Source organism: Macaca mulatta, chromosome 16 (assembly GCF_049350105.2).
Source record: "Macaca mulatta isolate MMU2019108-1 chromosome 16, T2T-MMU8v2.0, whole genome shotgun sequence".
In the NCBI taxonomy this organism is placed as follows: Eukaryota; Metazoa; Chordata; class Mammalia; order Primates; family Cercopithecidae; genus Macaca; species Macaca mulatta.
Window position 1 is genome coordinate 12,870,107 of NC_133421.1, and position 23,099 is coordinate 12,893,205.

Here is a 23,099-nt window from a genome sequence, read left to right on the forward strand (position 1 = left end):
CACATCGTTTGCCTCTTCTACCCGGCTCTTTTCAGGCTTCATCTTGGCCAGGGTCCTGCTTATGACAATGCAACAGCTCTGGGATGCTGACCAGTCAGAGACAAGAATTTGGTTAAGCTCTGGACATCTTTCCAAGGAATTTAGAGTCCATCCTAGATCACAGCTTAGTCACTTTGTGTAATTATTTAACCTCTCTGAGACTTAACTCTTTTGGCAAATAGAGAATGCCAGCATATCTGAGGAGAAAATAAATGGCGCGCTGGGATCCCCTGAAATAGAACTCAGCCTTTTGCGTTGTTTTCTCCCACACAGAGCAGACTGTGGGCTGCTAGGCCCATCGGGAAATCAAAAACACTGACTTCAGTCCCCACTTAACAGTCAACACTTCCAAGACCTTGGACTGTTGGCTATCCCTCCCTGGCTCCAGTTTCCTCATCAGCAAATAGAGGGGCGAGAAAAGGTGACCTTGAAGACTGCTTCTCTTGTGACATTCTCTGACTTTATCTCAATGGCAGGTCCCTAAAACCTCTGAAGATCACGACCACCAAGCACTCCTCTCCCTCATCCCTGTGGTAAATAGTTAGGATACATGAGAGGTATGGTTTTCAAACACTGTATTTTTAAGCCATGTAACTTTTTTAAGATAAAAATATCTTACCTGAAAGCCTATATGATATACAGGAGACCCCATAGTGGAGCTCCTCCATTGCAGTGGGTGAGTTGACCTGCAGTTTGCCCTTGACCCTCCCCTTCTTTGCTCTTGGCCTCAGCTGGAGATGTCCATGGATCACATATTTATGTTTTTGTTCGTTTCTTTGAGTTTCAAAACAAAGCACCAGTTTAAAAACAAAATCCAAACCAACAAAACGATGATTTGGGGGACATTTATTTGAATTGAAAGAGGTTTGCCTATGAACTGCTTTCGGGAGGATTCACCCACTCACTGGATGGCTATTAAGCTGCCTTCTAGGTTCTTAGTCTCCACCCCATCTTGCCTGTGCTCCTCATGTTTCCATATCCGATGAAACCTTCTGCTTTCTCTTAGGGCAGATGATAGGATGAAAGCACTATCTCGGAAGTCAAGAGTGTGGGTTTCTGTTTCCGAGACTATCTTCCTTTATGACCTGAGAATGCCACTACTCACCCTCTTTGGGTTTATACTTCTTTAGTCCAGTGAGAGTGTTGGGCAAGGTGGTCCCTGAATGGCTCTGACAAGCTGGGATGGTTTATCCTGAGCCTTCCCATCTGTGGACACCTTGCGTTCACCAGGTGGGCTAGGCACTTGGCGATGGTCCGCTTTGTTCCCCCAGCAGCCGTGTAAGCAGAGGGAAGACAATCAGAGAGGAGATCTTTGGGGTGCCCAGAGTATTTGGGGTACCCAGAGTATTTGCCAACAGCTTTCCTAACTCTGCACAGACTCTGGAGGACACAGTCTTCATGAGCTTGTGTGAGCAAGCACGAGAACTGTCACATGAAATAACACATCCCCAGTTGCTGCTCTCTGGAGATTTTTGCACTAGTTATTGTCAGTGCAATCTCCAGTTAGACCTGGCCTGCCCCAGTTTACCTCAGTAAGAGTGAGCTCAGAAGCTGCTTTATTAGTTCAGCAAAAAGTTACTGCAGAGAGGAACACAGGTCTCCTGGCTCCCAGCCCCCTTCTCATTGTATAATCAGGGTTGTGTGTTCTTGGGAACTGGAAGGAGCCCTCAGGCCAGAGAGCAAACCCCGGGTTCTCTCCAGCTCCCTTTTCCCTTGACTGTTTCTGGCCTGAGGTCAGCTTGAGGCACATGCAGGGTAAGAGGACCCCAGGGAGGTACATGGGAAAGAGGAAAACTGTAGTCTTCATGCAAAGAGCAGCTCCCATTTATTGAGGGCTTATTTCTGCAGAGTATTAGAAGAAGCACTTTATACACAGAATCTCAATTAATCCTCACCGCCCTCCTGCGAGGTTAGATATTAGTATCTGTGTTTGATAAATGCCTTGTCATTTACACATGGAAAAGTGGCCCCTCTCGCTTCCTGGTCCTTGTACTTCTTTTTATAAAATAATGTTATTAGGTTTTTTGTTGTTGTTGTTTTCAAATTAAAAAGTAGGAAGAGAAAAACAACAAAAAAAATGGTGCATGAGCTCACTTTATAATCCCAGATAAACTCTAAATATTACAAAAATTAAAATAACACGTGCTTAGAATATTCAAGCATTAAAGAAAATAATACAAATCAAAGGCAAATGCCTCCCTCTCATCAGCCTCATCCTTCTCCTCAAAGGAAAGAAAGTTTTAATAGATTGTGTTCATGATTATTTCCCAAAAAAAATTATTGTTTGTGTAAATCATCGGACCTGGAATGGACCTACAGATATTTTCTTTGTATGTATTCTTTTTATTGTTATTTATATAAAGGAAGTCATACCTAAGCATTGCTCTGGGTCTTGCTTTTTATTGTTGTTTTTTCAACTTTCTATATCTTGGAAACCTTCTCCCGTCAGCACATACAGCTCTGCCTCCTTTTTAGCAGCTGCGTAGTATTCCATCATGTGTGTTGAATTCCAGCTTATTAAGTCCCTCACTGGCAGAAACTATTTGCAGTCAATCCTGCACCGTCTAGCCTGGTCGAGATATTATGGAAAATTTTGAGGACATGTATGTAAGGTAAATTTCTAGCAGCAGGAAAATAGGTCAGAGGCATGCCCTTCAAATTGGCACTACTGATTTTTACTCCCACCAGCGGGAATGAGGTGCCTATTCTCCTGGCACTGGGTATCATCACATTCTTTGGTTTTGCCAAACAGATTGGTTTTCTAAAAAGGTGTCTTATATTTTGCTTTGTGTTTTCTTTCTTTTTTTTTTTTTTAATGAACTAAAGTCTGTAGTTTATTCAGATTTCCTTAGCTTTTACCTAATATCCCTTTTCTGTTCCAAAATGATATTCAGGAATACAACATTACATTTAGTTGTCAAGTTTCCTTAAGCCTCTCTTGGCTGTGACTGCTTCTCAGGCTTTCCCTGACGACCTTGGCGGGTTTTTTTTTTTTTTTTTAATTACTTTAAGTTCTAGGGTACATGTGCACAACGTGCAGGTTTGTTACATATGTATACATGTGCCATGTTGGTGTGCTGCACCCGTTAACTCATCATTTACATTAGGTATATCTCCTAATGCTATCCCTCCCCACTCCGCTCTCCCCACAATAGGCCCCGGTGTGTGATGTTCCGCTTCCTGTGTCCAAGTGATCTCATTGTTCAATTCCCACCTGTGAGTGAGAACACGTGGTGTTTGGTTTTCTGTTCTTGCGATAGTTTGCTGAGAACGATGGTTTCCAGCTGCATCCATGTCCTTAGAAAGGACACAAATTCATCCTTTTTTATGGCTGCGTAGTATTCCATGGTGTATATGTGCCACATTTTCTTAATCCAGTCTGTCCCTGATGGACATTTGGCTTGATTCCAAGTCTTTGCTATTGTGAATAGTGCTGCAATAAACATACGTGTGCATGTGTCTTTACAGCAGCATGATTTATAATCCTTTGGGTATATACCCAGTAATGGGATGGCTGGGTCATATGGTACTTCTAGTTCTAGATCCTTGAGGAATCACCACACTGTTTTCCACAATAGTTGAACTAGTTTACAGTTCCACCAATGGTGTAAAAGTGTTCCTGTTTCTCCATACCCTCTCCAGCACCTATTGTTTCCTGATTTTTTAATGATTCCCATTCTAACTGGTGTGAGATTGTATCTCATTGTGGTTTTGATTTGCATTTCTTAATTGGGAGTTAAGGTTAATCATATTTTTATATATCCATTAGCCTTTTAAAACATTTTCTTTCTGTGTGTAGTGGGGTACTACCTATTGGGTTTTTTTTTTTTCTTTTTTTAAGTTTTGGTGTATTTTTTACTGTATTTTTTCTAGTTATTATTTGTTTGTTTGTACCTGTGTGTCTTTTTATTATTGACATGATGGAGTTTTTTGTAAACAAAGGGAAAATGACTTTATCTCGTGTATTGAAAATATGTCCCTGGGGTATAGTGTGTGTTTTATCTTTTATCTGTGGTATATTTTTCCGTAGAGAGTTTCAGCCGTGCACGGTTATACAGAAGTACCATTCAAGCTCCCTCTTGGCTTGTCAGAGGCCAGCTCTGTGCCTGTTCCGTGGGCACGTAATGCATTTCAAGCAGGCTCTGAAGATGGAGAATTGCTCCCCCACCCCTCAAGCTACTTTCGGTTTTATTTCATGACTACAGTGTACTTTTATTACCCTGTTTGCACACCCGATTTTCTGGGGCCACTCCAGTATCATTTAACTTTATTTCTGTCAATAAAGATAACTCGTTAAATGCTTAAAAATGTGTAATCTAGTTTGCCAATCTTTTCTTAATGAATTTGGGATTTGTGTACTGCTTGAAGATTACAGATAAATACATTCATGTTTTTAGAAATTCTAGAGTTTTATTTCTTTCGTGGTGGATTTTGTCATCAAGACTTCTTGTATTCTCCCCTCAGTGATGACTTGTGGGTATTTTGGTCCCTGAGTTCTTAAAACTGGACACTCTTTGTGGCCTTTATTCTTTTTTTTAAAATTTTTATTATTTATTTATTTATAATTATTATTATTATATATATATTTTTTGAGATGGAGTCTCACTCTGTCACCCAGGCTGGAGTACAGTGGCACGATCTTGGCTCACTGCAAGCTCTGCCTCCCAGGTTCACGCCATTCTCCTGCCTCAGCCTCCCGAGTAGCTGGGACTACAGGTGCCCACCACCACGCCCGGATAATTTTTTGTAATTTTAGTAGAGATGGCGTTTCACCGTGTTAGCCAGGATGGTGTTGATCTCCTGACCTCGTGATCCACCCGCCTCGGCCTCCCAAAGTGCTGGGATTACAGGCGTGAGCCACTGCTCCCGGCCTGTGGCCTTTATTCTTAAATGATAGTTTGGCAATGAATAAAACCCTCAGGTAACAGCCACTTAACCAAAAGCCACCAATCAGTCTGTCCATCTGTCTATCCATCTATCCATCCATCATTTATCTAGATTATAAACAAATAAAACAAAAAATTGTTTAATTGTCAGTCTAGTCTCCAGCTACCCAGCATAAGAAAGGAAACAGAGAAGTACTTTTTATACTTTTTTTGTTACATTTTTCTTCTTACCTACAGAATTATCTGTTATATTAAAATCTCTATCATTTCAATGCATTTCTTTGTATCTGTATAATACTACATATGCACGCATCGTTAAACAATATAATGTGTTATGTTGCATATTTTAAAACTCTCTCTGTGTCATGTCATCCTGTTTTTTTTGTTTGCTTTGTGCATTCATCATTATGACTGAGAACCATCCATGCTGATATTTAGAGCTCTGGTTCATTTAATTTCATTACATTTCATTTGTACTGCATAGGAGTACATTGTGTGAGTACACCGCTATTTATGACTTTTCTCTGGCTGGGAAGATAGATTCTTTTCCCTAATTTGTCTCTATTACAAACTGTATTGCAGTGAACATGCTGGTGCCTATCTCCTTATGCACGTGTGAGGTTTTATCTAGGGTGTATACCTAGAGGTAGAATGGCCAGTTTCCTGCTATACCCACATTGAACTTTATTAGCCATTGCCAAAGTTCTTTTCAAAGCAGTTGAACCGATTTATACCCCACCAGAAGGGTACATGAGTTCTTGTTTCTGCTTATTCATGTCGGTAGGCTCAGGCATTTTAATTTTTGCTAGTCTATTGAGTGTGAAATGATATTTCATTATGGTTTTAATTTGAATTTCCCTGATTACTTGTGAGATTGAACACTACTTTCTGTGTATTTGCCCTTTGGGTTTTCTCTCCTTTGAGTCGCCTATGCATTTCTTTTCCCTATTTTTTTTAATTGGGTTGTTTACTTTCTTATTAATGTGAAGTTATTTACATGCTCTAGAAAGTAATGTAAATATACATTTTTTGTCTTTGACTTGTAGTTTCATGATTGCTTTTGATGTATCACAGTTTAAATTTTTTTTGTTTTCTCTCTAGTTTTTGACTTTGAGTCTTGTTTAAAAATTCTTCCTCTGAGATCATTAACATATTCCCTCTGATTCTTATCTGACAATTTTTAATGTTTGATTTTTTTTGTATTTAAGTTCGTAGTCCTTGATTTGTGTGTGTGTTTTTGTGTATATTTGCATGTATGTTTATGTTTGTATATTTTTCCCCTATTTAGTGAAAAGTCTGGACTTTTTTCTGAAGAAAGTTTTTCTGTTCTCCCTTCTTTTCATTATTTTCAGTGAATTTTTTTTTTTTTTTTTTTGGAAACGGAGTCTTGCTCTGTCGCCCAGGCTGGAGTGCAGTGGCGCAATCTCGGCTCACTGCAAGCTCCACCTCCCGGGTTCACACCATTCTCCTGCCTCAGCCTCCCCAGTGGCTGGGACTACAGGAACCCGCCACCACGCCTGGCTAATTTTTTGTATTTTTAGTAGAGACAGGGTTTCACCATGTTAGCCAGGATGGCCTCGATCTCCTGACCTCGTGATCCACCTGCCACGGCCTCCCAAAGTGCTGGGACTACAGGTGTGAGCCACCGCGCCTGGCCTATTTTCAGTGAATTTTTAGTTAGAGGAATGGAATCAAAACATCTTCATTCAAAAATAATAGTAAGCTCTTATCTTAAATAATACCACTAGTACTTAAATAGTACTAGCACTTAATACTAAATACTTAATGCTAGTACTTAAAAGCAGTAATAGTAGTACTTAATACTAATAGTACTGTTCTAAATGCTTTGTGTATTCATGTAATATATAACATATATCATTCATATTATATGTAACATATATAATATGAATTGTATATATTAACTCATTTAACCTTCTCAAAGACCCTATGAAATGGGCATCATCATTGTTTTCCTTTTGCTTTTGAGGACACAGACACACAGAGGTTTGAATCTTGTCAATCATTTCCAGATAGGGTGTCCCTCCACCAGTACACTGTTCCGCCTCTACAAAAATGAAAGGCTCAAAATTCTTAAAAATATTGCTGCACTTTCTGTAGGTTTTGTGTCGTATGATGCTGGCTTGAGTTTTCTCCTTTATTTTTTAAAATGGCATTTCACCAGGGTGTATCTAGATATCGGTCCCTTTTAATGCGTAGTCTGGTACTTGATTCTTTCTTTTGATGTAAAGACCAAAGTCTTCCATCTGTTCAGAAAAAAAGAAAAACTATTAACTTTTAATTATTGCTTCTGAACTCTCCCTTCTGTCTCTCCTCTGGGAGTGTTATTTTAAGTAGATATGACTCCTAAAGTTGTCCTCTGTGCCCTGTCTTTTCTCCCACAGTTTCTATCTCTTTGTCTTTCCCCTCTGAGTACCCAGTGCCTTTCTCTCATTGGATTCTGCTTTATCAGTTTCCTTCTGTATCCGTTCTCTAGTCCAGATCTGCAACCCCAGGCAAACTGTCCTGATCAGTTTGTTTCCCCCTCATGGCTGTTGGTCTAATCTCACAGATGCAAAATTCTGTTAAGTCTTACAGAGATCGCCGTTTGGATATTATCTCATTTTTTCCCTCCTTTCCTTGCAGCAAATCTCTTTCACAGAGACACTTGCCCTCCGCGTGCTTTCTTATCAGAGTCAGCTGCATCACACACACCAGGAGCCCAGCCACGGTCCTCTCTTTAGCTTGAATCTGCATCCTGCCTGGGGACAGTTGTCCTTTGGTGCTGTCTCTAGGACTTCTGAAGTCTGCTGAGATTTGGGAAAGGCATGGAGTTCTGATGGGAGGTCGAGGCAGCCTGGGCAGTGACTGAGCTAAAATGAAATCTTTGTTGCTTTAGGGAGGGTTGTCAGTGGTGAAGGTGAGGGGGCCGTGGCAGAACTAGAGGTATAGACATCACCAGCATGCCGATTGGCACCATTCGGTTCAGCACGTGGTGGAAGGCATCCTCTGAAACCTGAAACCACCTTTGTCGCTGGCTGTGGACTGTGTGTCTCCCCGTCCTGTGAATGGAAGTGCTCATGCTTCACGGAACTTTGGCTTACTTCTGTTCGGAGCTCTGCTGGATATACATGGTGGTTTCTCTTGAATTGCAGTTTGGTCACAGTTTGCCCTCTTTTGTCCTCTTACCCTGATAAGCGGCAGATGGGCAGAGATGGCCGAACACGGAAGGGGAGGTTCTTTGTGTTACAGCTAACAAATCCTATGATACCTACTCGTATAATCATGAGTTCCTATCATCAACCCATTGACTTCATGCATCACCAAGGAAAAGAAGAGGCACTGACTCCCCTCTCTTCTGTTTGCCTGCCTGGGGTTTCACTTTTTTATTTCTTTTTTTTTTCTTGAGATGAAGTCTTACTCTGTCGAGTAGCTGGGACTACAGGCGCATACCACCACACTTGGCTCAGTTTTTGCGTTTTTAGTAAAGATGGGGTTTCACCATGTTAGCCAGGATGCTCTCAATCTACTGACCTCATGATCCACCTGCCTCGACTTCCCAAAGTGCTGGGATTACAGGTGTGAGCCACCGCAGCCGGCCCGGGGCTTCACTTTTAACCAGCCCTTCTTCCCTTCATGCTGCCTTTGTTCATACTAAACTTTGGAGGCTTCAGAGAATGCAAATCGTTCTAGACCTTGACCCTGGGTCCGGCGGAAGACTGACCTGTCACTGGTCCAAACATAGTGGTTCATGAAGGGTTGTCCTTGGACCTAAGAGCATTATCAGCATCATCTGGGAACTTGTTAGGAATGGAAATTGTCAGGCCTCTTCTCTGACCTACTAAATCTGGGATTCTGGAGCCGGGACCCAGCGATCTATGCCATCCAGGAGAGTGTGGTGCACACGTAACTTTGAGAACCACAGCTCAAACGAAAGCTGAAGCTGTCATTGTGCTTTTTCTACCTCAGCCTCATGAGCAGCTTTCCCAAAAAGTGTCCCAAAGGATGGCTTTGAAACACATAAAGGCTCCGTAGACAGTTCAGTGATCACTGCCTTGTGAGAAGTCCCTAGACTTGGTTTTTATGTAGCTTTTCATTAAACTCAACATTTTCCAAATGGATTTGACCAAAGAATTCTTTCTTCCTTTCAGATGTTCTTGGTGCTGCCTCATTATGCCCCAGCATCTTTTTTTTTTCCCCCGACTCGAAACCTCAGTACTTCTGAGCTTCAGCTTCTATGAACCTGTCACCGAGTGGAATTCTCCAGACCTAACATTTCTACTGTGCCTTGATCACTGTCCTAGAGAAGGGTCACAGGTGATTTGTTCAGGCCACAGTGGTGAGGTGGTCAGTATGAGAGTGTAGAAAGATGGTGGACTTTGAAGGCAGCTAGACCTGGTTGGGAACCAGAATCTACGAACCACTTAGCTCCATGAACTTGGGAAAGTGACCATTTTTCACGAGGTTCTTGAGAGGAGTAAATGAAGCTAGGTGTGCACACTGGATTGAGCATGAGATTTGGAGTCAGAAGACTTGGATGCAAGGGCCTCTATTTTTCCATCAAGAAAACAGGAGAATAATAATAATAAACAACTTACCGCACAGCATTGACTACAATTTTAAGTAACGCGTGTAGGTGAAAGATCTTTGTAAACTACAAAATGCTGTGTACAATGTTAGCTATTATTATGTCAAAAGAAAAAAAGCCATGTTTGCAGAGGCTCTGTTTCTCTGCCTGGTGCATAGTTGGTGATCCAGAAACTTCAGTTCCTTTCTAATGAGCATCACCCCTTGAGCCCCAGAGCAAGGCATAGCCCTGAGGGACCTTATTCCAGCTGACAGATAAGAGTGATTTGTAAGTGACACAGGCGTAGTTTTATGTTCCATCTTCCTCAGTATCGATTTGCTTATCAAAGATGTTATTTATAAGAAGCACAAAAATCAGTCCAAATTCTACAGGATTTATCACAGGTTCTGAATTAATGCGGGCCAAATTTATGAGGGTTCTGAGTCGTTTCTTCTTTTTCTTACTCTTCTGTTAGTGGGTAGGGTGGGGAGGAAGTGACAGAGTTACAAAAGGGTCCCAACTCTCCCCAGGGCTGGTAACAAACCCTTGCACACACCTTTGACCTCCCCCTTCTTCTCCGCCTGATGAAGACGTATTTCTCCAGATAGTGGAGTTCAGTTTCTGGAGCTGTCACATGGCCTAGGAGATGGGCAGAAGCCTTAGTTCAGTTCTAATAATTCTGTTCTTTTTTTTCTTTTTTCTGAGTCGAAGCCTCACTCTGTTGCCCAGGCTGGAGTACAGTGGCGCCATCACGGCTCACTGCAACCTCCGCCTCCTGGTTTCAAGCGGTTCTCCTGCCTTCAGCCTCCTAAGTAGCTGGGATTACAGATGCACGCCACCACACCTGGCTAATTTTTGTATTTTATTTTGGAATTTTTTGTATTTTTTTGTATTTTTGTAGAGAACGGGTTTCACCATGTTGGTCAGGCTGGTCTCGAACTCCTGACCCCGTAATCCGCCCGCCTCGGCCTCCCAAAGTGCTGGGGTTATAGGCATGAACCACCGCGCCCAGCCTAATAATTCTATTCTATAAAAGTAAGGGTTGTGGCCACAGTATTTTACAGCAAGAATGCTCCTCCTGGAAAGCTGTGTGCCCTGAAGAAGGAGGTAATTTATTCCAGAAGGGAGAGTGTGAGGGAAACAGTGGCAAAATTCTCCTGTTCCTGATGCGTGAAGACACCACTTCTCAGAATGTGGTTCCCAAAACAGTGGCATTCGCATCGCCAGGGGACTTTGATAGAGGGGCAGACTCTTGAGCCCTATCCTGGGTCTTCTGAATCAGAAACTCTGGGAGTGGGACCCGGCACCTGTTTGAAGCTCTCCTGGCTATGCGGATGCATGCTCAGGTTTGAGATCTCGGGTGAGAGGGAGGGAAGTGGAGCTAGACTCCACTCTTCGGAGGAAGAGAGCTGAAGCCCTGAATATAAATAGTGGGTAGAGCTGAGTGCCTAAGAGGTATTCATTGAAGCCACCTGAATAAACTGAGCTTAGGTTGCTCCTCCATTTACACTAAGGCAGTGGTTCTCATTTCTGGTGGCACATTAGAATCACTAGAGAGTGTTTTAAAAATATACCTGCCTAAGCCTGGACCCCAGCCAACTGAATCAGAATCTCTGGAGTTGAGTCTGAGGGTCTGCATTAAAAATATATATATATATATACTTTAAGTTTCAGGATACATGTGTAGAACATGCAGGTTTGTTACATAGGTATACATGTGCCATGGTGGTTGGCTGCACCTGTCAACCCATTGTCTGGGTTTTAAGCCCCATGTGCATTAGCTATTTGTCTTAATGCTCTCCTTCTCCTCGTCCCCCTACCCGATTCCAGCACAAATCCAGGTTTGCAATCTACTGATCCAGAGAGTGGCTTGTTAGGAAAATCGAGATTTGCATTGTCTTTGTATTTTTATAATTTTTTCCATTAGGCATTTATTTTACCTATTTATATGAGACAAATTACATATTCATATAGAAAAAAACACTTGGAAAATATAGAAAAGCTGAAAAGACAGAAGAAATAGCACTCATGTTCCTACTATCCAAAGACATTTGTCTTTAATATGTTGGTGTGCTTTTTTTCTATCTGTGTGTGTGTGTATGTGTGTGTGTGTGTGTGTGCGCGTGCGCATGCATGCACTGGTTTGAATTTTTACAGCACTGTGATTCTATTTAGTGAACCATTTCTGTCCATTTTTAAACTTCACATTATATCTGAAGTAGTTCTGTGCATTGTTATAGCTATATATACGATTTTTAATACACTTTTGTGGTAACATGAAAGAAATGGTTTTTCTCCATTTTCACATGTACATACTTTAGGAGGGCATTCAGGGAGGCCTTTCTTTCTTTACAATGCCTGTATTTCAAGCATACTGCAAAATCCTATTTTGAATGTCAGAAGTAGAACATTAACTTACGTCTCTTTGAATTTCTATCCACAATCCTAACCTGCCCTCCGTCTTTGCCTCCCCTCAAACCCACAGGTAGATATAGATATCTGCATTAGGTGGGCAGGGGATAATGTCTGCTGCAGAAAGTCAAGGAAGCGAAGCACATATATATTTTCTCAGTATTTTGTAACCACCATTCTATTTGTCAGCCTCAGCTGCTGTTGGATTTCTCTGAAGTCACAAGCTGTAGTCCCACAGGTTGTGGTGTGATTCATAAACATTAGGAAGAAAAAAACAAATGAATAATGGATGAAAGAGACAGAGGGAAGGTGAGATAAAGGAAAGAGCGTTGGGACAAATAGACTAAGGTTCTGGTGCACCTTGCGCTCAGCCAGAAATGCCAAAATCAAGTCATGTATCTCCTTTGCTCTCCTATACGTTCAGTGTAATGTAATGTTCCCAGGACTTTGTTCTTTGTTGCACAGTTTTATATACATATATGTATATATATACTTATATATATATTATATTATATGTTATAGATCAGATGTGAATTCTGTTGTAGGAATGTGTATCCCTGTCTTCCCCTGAGTATATATGTGTGTATATATACACTAATATATATACACATATATGTATATATAATTATATATGTATATGTATATATATTCAGTAATATATATAATTTTCATATATAATATATATTTTATATATATGTGTATATATATTCTTGACTGCCTCCACCTTCTGACTTAGCTGCTGGTATGCATGCCGTCACTGTTGAGTGAGGTGCAGCTGCACTTGTCTTCCATGTTGGTGTCGTGGATGCGCCAGGTAATTCTGCCCCATCTTCTTGCAGGGCATTATGGGAAGGATGCTTACCGAAGTGGAGGACCTGATCTCCATAACTTCATCTCATCTGGATTTGTCACATTAGGAAGAGGACACACCAAGGGTACAGTGGAAACCATTTTTTACTAAAATACAGAGGTGGCCTAGGGAACCCCCATCTGAAATGAGAAGATGGTGTGGAGGCCAGAGGCTTGTCTGGGACAGGAAAAAGCGGGGTGGTTCCATGGCAGCTTGTCCTGGTGACATGCGTGGCTTCTGACAGGAGTTACCAGGAGGTCACAGGTGTGACTTTAGAGGGCGATAGACTTCCAAGAGACACCCATCCCGCTCCACCCATGGCGGGGAGCAGGACACAGATGCCGGCGGCTCCCTGTGGGAGGGGACCACGGGAGTGTGGTAGAAAACACTGCCGGTAGATGTAGCAGCATTTGCAATGTGTGTGTTCGCCTCTTGGCTATTATTCTTTTTCCTTTTGAAAGCTGCATTTTATAAACCGATGTCAACGTTCTGTACTGTGGTATCTAAGCTGGTGTGCATGTGGAGAGTTTCAGCATCCTCAGTGTGTCTCCGTAAACACTGTGGGATGTGGACACAAAGGTAGAAGGTTATGCAAACTTTCAAGCCTCAAGATGAAAGCTAACCTAGAGTTTCTGCTGAGCTGCTTTACGACCTAGCTGACAGCTTGCAGAGCATCTGTGCGGGGGGCACGGACTCCTCCTCAATTCTGTCTTTTGTTTAAACAAGGTCCTACGAGTGTTGTGAGCATTCTGTCACATCAAGAGTCACTGGATCCCTAACTCCTTTGATTACCGTCCCAATACCTGTGTGCTGTTATAGATCAAATGTGAATTCTGTTGTAGGGATGGTGTATCCCTGTCTTCCCCTGAGATATGTGTCTTGTGTGAGTAAACAAGGAACTGTGCAATATTTTCTTACGTTCCATGCACCTACTTTTAAAATTCCTTATGTGATGTTTGTTCATCCTATAGAGAAAAAAAAATCTGTATCTGTGTATGTATTTTCTGTTGTGTCTATTTGTGTCTAAATAAAGTTTATTGAGGATACAGGTGGCATTTGTGGCTACTGAGAGTTGCAGAATCAAACTGGGACCAGCTATCTCCAGAGTGGGAAATGCACTTCACAGTTACTCACTAAAAGATACATTCTGGGCCATAGTCAACTCAAACCTGGGATTGCTGGTCCCCACATCATCCACTTTGTGATTATTACCTAGCACTGTGAAACAATTTACTCTCAAACTTAGCATTTTAAAACAGTAATAAACATCTCTTATCTCACATGGTTCCTGTGGGTTGGGAACCTGAGTGCTTTGGGCTTGGAGTCTCATGAGGTTGCCATCACCACGTCAGGCAGGGCTGCCTCCTCTGAAGGCTTGACTAGGGCTGGAGGATCTGCCTCCAAGACGCTTCACTCACATGGTGTTGGATGTTGGCAAGAAGCTTCAGTTCCTCCCTGTGACGTTCTCTCCCTGGGTAGCTGAGTGTCTTCACTGCATGGTGCCTGGATTTCGTCAGGGTGGGTAATCAGAGAAAGAGACAGAAGACACAGCGTCTTTGATGACCAATCCTATTGGTTGCACACCATTATTTTTGCAATATCCTATTCTGAGTGGGTGTGAACTACACTGAGGCATGAATATCAGGAGCCGAGGATTGTTGGGGGCCAATGTGGAGGCCAGCTGCCACAAGCCTACAAACCTCGGAGCAGAGGTGGAAATACGGATTTCCAGACAGAACACAGCAACTCTTATGGAGGTTTCTCCACTGCCGTGGTTGCTCACCCTTTCCCCTACCCCTTACCCTTATAGATGGTCCAACCCAAAACACCCAACACTTCAGCCAACAGAACTCTTTATACATATAATAAATAGGATGGCTTTCGGTTCATGCATTCTTTCAACAAATATTTAATGAGGCCTGCTATGTGCTAAGCAATATTTAGAAGATATGGAGTTTACGGAGTTCCTTACAGAACTCACATTCCACTGGGGGAAACAGACAAGATAAATTATTGACCATAAGTACGAGGAGAAAAATTAAAGCAGGCAGCAGGGAGTGCAGTGGCAGGAAGCTGCTCTTGCCAGGGAAGGCCTCTCCAATAAGGTGGGAATTGGGAAAGTAGAAAGGAGGCCAGTCTGAGTACAGCAGGATAAAAGAGGATGAGAGTGGAAAGAGAGAGGATCCAAGCCGTAGGGGAGCCAGATCATGCATTTATCCATTTGTGGACTTAAGGCTGCTTCCAAATGAACTGGACTCCATCATAGCCACATAAAGGTGATTCCCAGTCCCCATCTGTCCTTTCAGTCGCTGCTGCTCGGGACATCCAGGAGACTCTCCCCTGCCCATGCCTGTGGGGCTATGCTGTGTCTGATGCTCCTTATCTCCCATCTTAACTTGTTCTGTGGCACCACCTTCCCCTCCTGTGCATGCATTGTTTGTTCTCCCCATTCACTATTTGTGCCGTATTTTTTCTCCCCATTCCCTTCTCTACCAAGGTTTCTGACACCTTCTCTTTCCAGGAATGTACCTTGTGTGTATTTCCCTATTTAGAGAACAGCTGAAGTTTCAAGAACAAAGAATCTGGGTTTGAGGGTGGGGGTGGGGGTAGTGGGTGCAGGCAGACTTCGGAAATGGAGATTGCCTTTTTTAGACGGAGAGGGAGGGAGAGAGGGAGACAGGGTCTCACTCTGTTGCCCAGGCTGAAGTACAGTGGCACAATCATAGCTCGCTATAACCTCAAACTCCTGGGCTCTAGTGATCCTTCCATTTCAGCGTCTTGAGTAGGACTACAGGTGCATGCTCCCATGCCCGGCTAATTAAAAATTTTTTTAATTTTTGTAGAAACAGGGTCTCACTATGTTGCCCAGGCTGGTCTCAAACTCCTGGCCTCAAGCGATCCTCCCACCTTCCCCTCCCAAAGTGCTGAGTTTATGGGACTGAGTCACTACACCTGGTCTGAACTTCCCTTCTAATGTCAGGGACTCTTTAGTCCTCTGGACAGCTTGGATCTCTGGTAAAGGGCAGAGAACCATCCTCTCTTCCTTCAGAGCAACTAAGTTCAACTCCAAGTGCTAGCTGTAAGCAACTGGCCCCATGTAAATATCCCGTGGAAGGGAACAATTCAGAAACATATAATGTGGGGTCATTTTCATTTGTATGTGTTTAATTCTCTTTGTTTTCTTTCTCTATCCTTTGTTTCAACTTCAGTAGATCCTCTTCCTTTATGCCTTTCTCCCCCTTCATCCAACATTTTCCTTAGGCTTCCTGGTGGCATCTGGCCATTGCATTGCCCTATTTTGACTCTCAGGACTAAATGGGTAGCCAATACCTGCTTTACCATTGCCCTACTAACCTGGATCACTTAATTTAATGTGTATTTCTAATCAGACTCTGATTATCCAAGAGCCAAGCATGGATGGTCCTTGTTCTAAGTGAGTGTGGGAGTCTTCATTGGAATCTTAGTTGACATCAGTTCTGTCAGCTTTTTTTTTTTTTTTTTTTTTTTTTTTTTGAGACGGAGTCTCACTCTGTCACCTAGGCTGGCGTGCAGTGCAGTGGCACAATTTTGACTCACTGCAACCTTCGTCTCCCGGGTCCAAGCAATTCTCCTGCCTCAGCCTCCCAAGTAGCTGGGACTACAGGCATGCGCCACCATGCCTGGCTAATATTTGTATTTTTAGTAGAGACAGGGCTTCACCATGTTGGCCAGGCCGGTCTCGAACTCCTGACCTCAGGTGATCCGCCCGTCTCAGCCTCCCAAAGTGCTAGGATTACAGGCATGAGCCACCGCGCCCAGCCCTGTCAGCCCTTTTTTATAGGCTCTAGAGGCAGCTTGGAGACAGAAGCAACCTCTAGCATCAGTGGGGGCTCCTCCATTTCAAGGGCTTGGGGATAAGAATGTGTATGGATCTGTCTGCTTGGTAGCAAGATCCATAGTGCATGGGTAATTAAATACTCTCAAAGGAAGCCTGCAATAAATGGGTATTCTTTTGTTAGTGGGACTGAGAATGTGAGACCTTTTAAAACATAGAATTCTGCCTGTGGGGCTCCATATCCCTCAAAGGCCTCTACTGTGTCTCTCACCTGTTGGTAGAGCCTTCATTTTTGTCTAGAAGGTTCTACAGTGATTGACCAACCCCTCAGGTTACATAGCACCGCCTTAGGCTCCCCAGGGACTAGAATTAGTTCTGACACCCTTTTTCAGGACTTTCTAACTGAGTGGCATGCTCATTCTTTTTCTTATAATTCTTACTTTTCCTCTGACTGTCTCCTTCTAAGTACCTACTTCTGCATGTCTCCCTTTCCTTGGTTCCTTTCTTTGACCTCCTGTTCATTCATTGCTTATGATAAATAGAATCTAGGGCTAAGATGCTGATCTGAGCGACCGTGAATGTAGGCCAAATTCCCCTGAAATCTTTTCTTCGTTCATTAGACAAGATCAACCAGCCCCCAACACTGGAACCGAGAACAGTCTTTAGCAAGGCAAAGAGTCCTCCAGGCTGCCACCATGAAAGCTCAGTGATGAACACTTCTATTTGTTGAGCATTTACTATGTACCAGGTCTTTACATATATACATACATACGTACATACATACATACTGTGTGCCTGTATCTTCATCTTTACAACCACCCTGTGGGAGAGCTTGTTACCTTCACTTCATAGGCAAAAAGTGAAACTCAGAGCAGTTGAGCAGCTTGCCTAAGTCAACATCAAGCAGTCAGTCGTGTTTTGTTCCAAATCCAGGCCTGATTCTGAAGATCTGCTGCTGCTCACTGTGCTCTCCTGCCTCTCCAAGCTGGGGGGCAGCTGAGGTGGTGGATGGGCTGTGCTTCCATGGGAACCACACGTAATGCTCAATAGAAGATGACTCTTCTTATTAGAGGCACACATTTTGCAAGACAGGAAGTCGTAAAAAAGATTGAGCCAGGAGTTACAGCATGAACACTAGATTGGCGGGGACTGCTCTTCCGGACAGGAAGCTCAGTCCCCTCAGATCGATTTTCAGAATCTGTCTAAATGAATACACCTATGGAAACCCTCTTTGACTTTGGCAATTTGGTTAAAAACTCAGTCAGGCTGGCTGATGTTTGAGCCTGGTTGAAAAAGCCAGGGAATTCTTTCCAGAACCCCCATATGTCAATATTGTCAATTCCAGTGGTTTCCACTGGGATATCCCTGGCTACACCAGGTCTGAGTAAGGGGTCCTTACAGTGGTGGTAGTGGCAGTGGCAGATGTGCTCACTGCAGCTGCAGAGTAAATGTGACATGTAGGTCCCCATGGAGGTGACGATGCGAGTTACTACCTGCCCTCCTCCTCTGGTATTTCTCACCATTCACCAGGTCCTTTCTGCCATGCTGGGAGCCAGATAGAGGACAGTGGGAGTTAGAGAGAGAGAGAGGAAGAAAGACCAAGGGAGAGAGAAAGAGAGACATTTTTGAAGCCTTTGGTAAAAGGAAGGAGCTACAGTGATCGCTCTGTTGTAGGAGCAATTGCCTATTTTTCCATTAATTCCTCCACTAAATCACATTTCCTGAGCACTGGCTGAATGCTAGACGCTGTCCTGGGCAGTGAGGATACAGCAGACAAACTTACATGTCAGTCAGAGAAGACAGAAATAAATCAAGACGCAAGTAAATATATGAAGTAGGTCCAATGGAGTTAGGAGCTTTGGAGCAATTAAGGCAGGGAATGGAGGTGCAGGCAAGTGGGTGTATGTGATCATTTCTCAGTGAAATGGAAAGCAAACCATCAGCTGTAAGTGAGGGATTAAGGTGACCGACCATCCCCGGTTGCCCAGGACTGTCCAGTTTTAGCACTGAAAATCCTGCGTCCTAGGAAAACAGTTTCTGGCAAATGAGGACAGTTGGTCACCCTAATGGTGTGGGAGAAAGCCCAGCCAGTCTGGCTTCAAAGCATTTTTCACAATGACCTGCAGAACCTGGAGACGTAGCATACGGGTCCTTCTGCCCAGAGCTCGAACTGGCACAGCTCCAAGGCCCTAGGAAATATTGGAACTGCTCTGAGGTCACCTGGGAGATAGAGACAAGGCCAGAATGCAAGAAGCTGTTGGCCTGAAAGCACCTTTCCAGACCCCACCGAACAACCCTGAACAGATCCTGTCATCCCATCCAGATAATGCTCTTGGGGACTGGGTTGGGTATGGCCATCCTGCTACCCAGAGAGGCACTCCATGGGGTCTGAGGCGGAAAGTTCAGGGACTAAATGCTAAAAAAGGGGTGAGTGCACAGGAGCAGGTGATGAGGTCAAGGCTGGACAAGTGACCATCCTGAGGCCAATTTAGGAGTCTCACCAACAAGGGGAATCACAAAGGTGCTCGCTTGGCTGTGCAAGTGCACCAATCTGAGGAGGAGGAGGAGCTGTGGGGCTGGAGGAATTCTAGAGGCTAGGCTGATGGCACTTGCTGTATCTGACTCTGAGAAGCGCATGAAGCCAGGCCTGGCTTATAAAATTCAGAAAACGCAGAGATGTTAGTCAATGATGATGGGGGTAAATAGTCTAACCAGGGGTAAGAGAGCAGGACAAGGGGAAGCAAGGATAAGAGCCTTGGTCCCTGGAACTGGTGGAGGATGTGAGAGTAGAAGATTTTTGAGGAGTGTGACTTTGGGAAATAACGATGGCCAGGGACTAACCATTAACGTGGGAGGCTGAACAAAGCAGAGAAGTTAATCAAAGCTGAGGTCAGGGACCTCCTCCAGCTGCGTCAGGTTTTACGTGGACTGTGGACATCCTACCCAGCACTACCTTCTGGGGCTGAGCTCGCTTTATCTCCTCAGCCCTTTCTGCAGCCCCATGGCTGATCTAATCCAGGGGCCATGCTCACCACTCGCACCAGCCCATTTGTCTGGGTGCTGCCTGTGGTCTCACACGATACAGGATTTGAAATTAGGTCTTTTCTCCTAGGGAGAAAGGATGCATGTATATGTGTGGGCCTCCGTAAAATCACAGGCTGCCACCCCCACACCAGGATTTGGGCAAGAACCCCAGACCAACAGTGGATTGTGGCAAGGAGACGTTTGAGGCATTTGACTAATAGAACCCTGCCTTGATATTTTCACGATCCGGAGAGCCAGGGGAGTGAGTGGGTTTGAGTATACCAAGGTGTTTGAACGCTGGACTCTAGATAAAGCACAGCGCTCAGAAGGCGTCCAGTCTCCATGGCAACAGTGAGCTTTTTCAACCCTGAGAGGGAAGTACAGGCTTGCCTGGGAATGGCCTCTGTGAAGCCAGTACCACCTGGGAGCCGTCTTTCTTGTGTGGCTCTGTAGGTGAGGCGTGGACGGGGAGGAGTGGGAGCAGAGCAGAGCGGAACTCTCGGGTTCTGGGCTGAGGGCACCAAAGATCTCAGCTGACTATTGGTCATTCGGATCTGCACCTGTGGGACAGCACCCCTGTTTACTTCATGTCCGTTCAGTCCTGATTAATGGCTGGATACGGAGAACCTGTCATTGACTTGGTGTGCTCAGCTCTATTCAATAGTGTTTCCCGTGACCCTGGATAGCACCCACAGGCTGTCCCTAAGTCTTACCCTTAGGAAAATATGGAGTGTCAGTGTGATTCCATATGTTGTTAGAATCGAGTCAACCTCACACCACAGCTACTTGGTAAAAAATGATTGCATCAGAAGTAAAGATGGGCCTGTAGGAATGGTGAGTTTTATCCTCAACAGAACTACTGTTCAAACCAACGTGTGTATATATATATATGTATGTGTGTGTGTGTATATATATGTGTGTGTGTGTATATATATAAATCTATTTATATATATATAAATTTATATATAAATTATATATATATATAAATTTTTTTTAAAGGTTAAAAAAAAAAACCTTTGAGAGTTCTCAGTTGGGTAGTTCTGTTTGCAATTTCAGTCATTTTGCCTAAGGGTAATGATTCTGCAAAACTCCATTTCCCATATGGGTTCTGTTAACAAGAATACCCACCGCCCTCCAGAAAGCTGAAAGGATGCTGTGACTCCTTGGTATGGCCCAGGACTCCGTCTCCAGCTGGATTCACAGCAATTAAGCCAGTCAGGTTGATATGAGGAGCAGTAGAGCACTAAGCACTCAAGCATGGAACAAGTTCCTGAGCCACCCACAGAGTCCACCTCTAAGGTAGCACCACCACGTTTGCCCTCAGGGCACTCACTTGAAGCCACAGGCCTGGCCCCAAGGAAGTCAGTCTACAGGCTGACCCAGGGAATGGGCATCGTTCTTCTTTAGCTCATCTCATTCTAAGAGAGTGCTTGGGTTGAAGTGGCACATGGACTGGTATCTCCATGGGGCATCTAAGCTGTCACCCAACTCACACTACCTTGGCAAATGGTGTCACAGAGAAAAATTCCCATCCACCAGGCATATGTTGAGTCCTGGACCATTCATATCCCTGTTTAATGCTTGTTTGTGGGCCTGCTACCATTGGCCCATGCAGGTGGCAGGCCAATTCACTGGGACAGTCTTCTGGGCTGGTGTAAGGAGAGGAGAGATAGTACCGGGCAAAGGAGGAGTGCCAGATAAACTGTAAGGCTGCTTGCTTGAGGAAGTTTCAGCTCTTACCTGTAGGGTACATGGATGCTTTCCTAAAAAGGGGAATAACTCAGGTATAGTTGGATCTCCCATGGCCCCCGGTTGGGAGCAAGAGAGACTTTTGGACACTGGGGATCATAAATGTGTCCCGTATTCCTCAGCGTTCATCAGCTTGTCTTCCTTTCTGTTAGGCAGAAGGGGAGGCTCACGGGAAGTCTGTTACAACCCTAATCTTGGTGCTTTCTTTACCGTCTCTTTGGGAGAGCAGAGAGGACGGAGTTCTGTTTTCCCAGAGGCTGGCTTGCTCTGCCAGAGGTCTAGCAGCTCTGGGCTGCTGCTCTTCTTGTTTTCTAATCCGTCCCTGGTGCTAGATCTGAGCTTTCTCTTGCCATGACCCTTGGGCTAGTACAGTCTCTCTTCCTGGCATTGGTCTTGGCACTGACTGGTCATCCAAGTTGGGAATCTCCCCTTCCTGGGTGCCAGCCCTTGGCATTTGCTTCCCTCATTCTCTACTGCTCGCTGCCAAGAGTCTCCCAGACCCTGAAAGCTAAGCTATGGGGCTAAGTCAAGCCCCAGGAAAGTGGTAGGAATGAATGGCTTCTCTATGCCAGCTGGGGCCTGTGGCCAGGAGAAAACAGCCTGTCAATCCACAGTGGCCAGGATTTCATGGTGGCCTAGAAGTGGGGCAGAAGACTGGTGTTCCCAGGGCATCACCGTTTGGAACATAACTATATTACTCTGTGACTCTGCTTCTGTGCAGATTATAAACATGACAGAATAAACAAATTTCAGCCCCTCCTGCCTAGAATCATGGCCTCAGCCTCAGTCTTACTCCACTCCAAATAGTAATGTAAACTTTCTTCATTCGATGGTTGTTGGAAGAAGAAAACTATGAAGAGAGTCATGGAGTCAGACATGCTGGGCTCCTGGCTCCAGCCTTGCTAGCTGTGTGACTTTGGCCTCTTTGACATTCATTTATATAATAGGGTGACAGTACTACCTACTTATCAGGGCTGTTGTGGAGACTGTAGGAGAAACACCTGCACCAGAGCTCTGAGCACTCAAGCAGTGGTCGCCCTTCATGTTGTTGGAGCTTCAGAGTGCTATAGAACTTACCCCTCAAAGGATGATGCCAGGCCAGCCACTTGGCTTCCCCTGGGAGCCAGTGAGAAATGCAGACTCCCGGGCCCCACCCCAAACCTACTGAATCAGAATCACCATTTTATTATCACAAAAACTCCAGGTAATTCATATACGCATTAAAATTTGAGAAGCACTGATAGAAAATATTTCTTTAAATTTCAGTGACGTCCCCTCAATGGCCTTTAAGATCACTTCTAAGATGCATGTGCCACACAGTCTCATTCCATAGCCTGCATGTTGGAAGGAGGTTGTCCCGTAGCTGAGGAGGAAAATAATTTGAAGGGCTCTGAGAGGGGGATGCAGAGACCTCTTAAGATTCCAGTGACCTGCTCTAGATAGGGAACCAAAACCAGCCACAGAAACATGTACATTTGCCCATTCCAGTGAAACTCAAGGATCAGTTGAGCAAAGATGAATAAGACAGATTCTGCCTATGAGAAGCCAGGCAGTAAAACTCCTGCTGAGTAAATGGGAAGTGCCATGAAGTAGATCCCAAGAACGGTGGAAGATATTATAAGAGAAAAATGTTGCCTCTGAATGGACGGGTGCTCAATGGCCTCCTATGGGAGACAGGGGTTGAGAGAATCACCTTGCAGGAAAGGAAAACAGTGACAGGCCGAGAATAGGGCAGGACAGGTATTTCAGGTGGGGGAGCCT

General features: G+C 44.1%; 1 protein-coding gene across 1 annotated transcript in view; it reads left to right on the forward strand.

Annotated features, from left to right (window-relative positions):
- Nucleotides 1–23,099, forward strand: part of SHISA6 (shisa family member 6) — a 325,776-nt gene that overhangs the window by 130,963 nt on the left and 171,714 nt on the right. Inside the window, exon 3 of the mRNA XM_028836020.2 lies at nt 12,741–12,836. Coding sequence (XP_028691853.1) covers nt 12,741–12,836 — 96 coding nt within the window. The remainder of the gene's footprint in view (nt 1–12,740; nt 12,837–23,099) is intronic.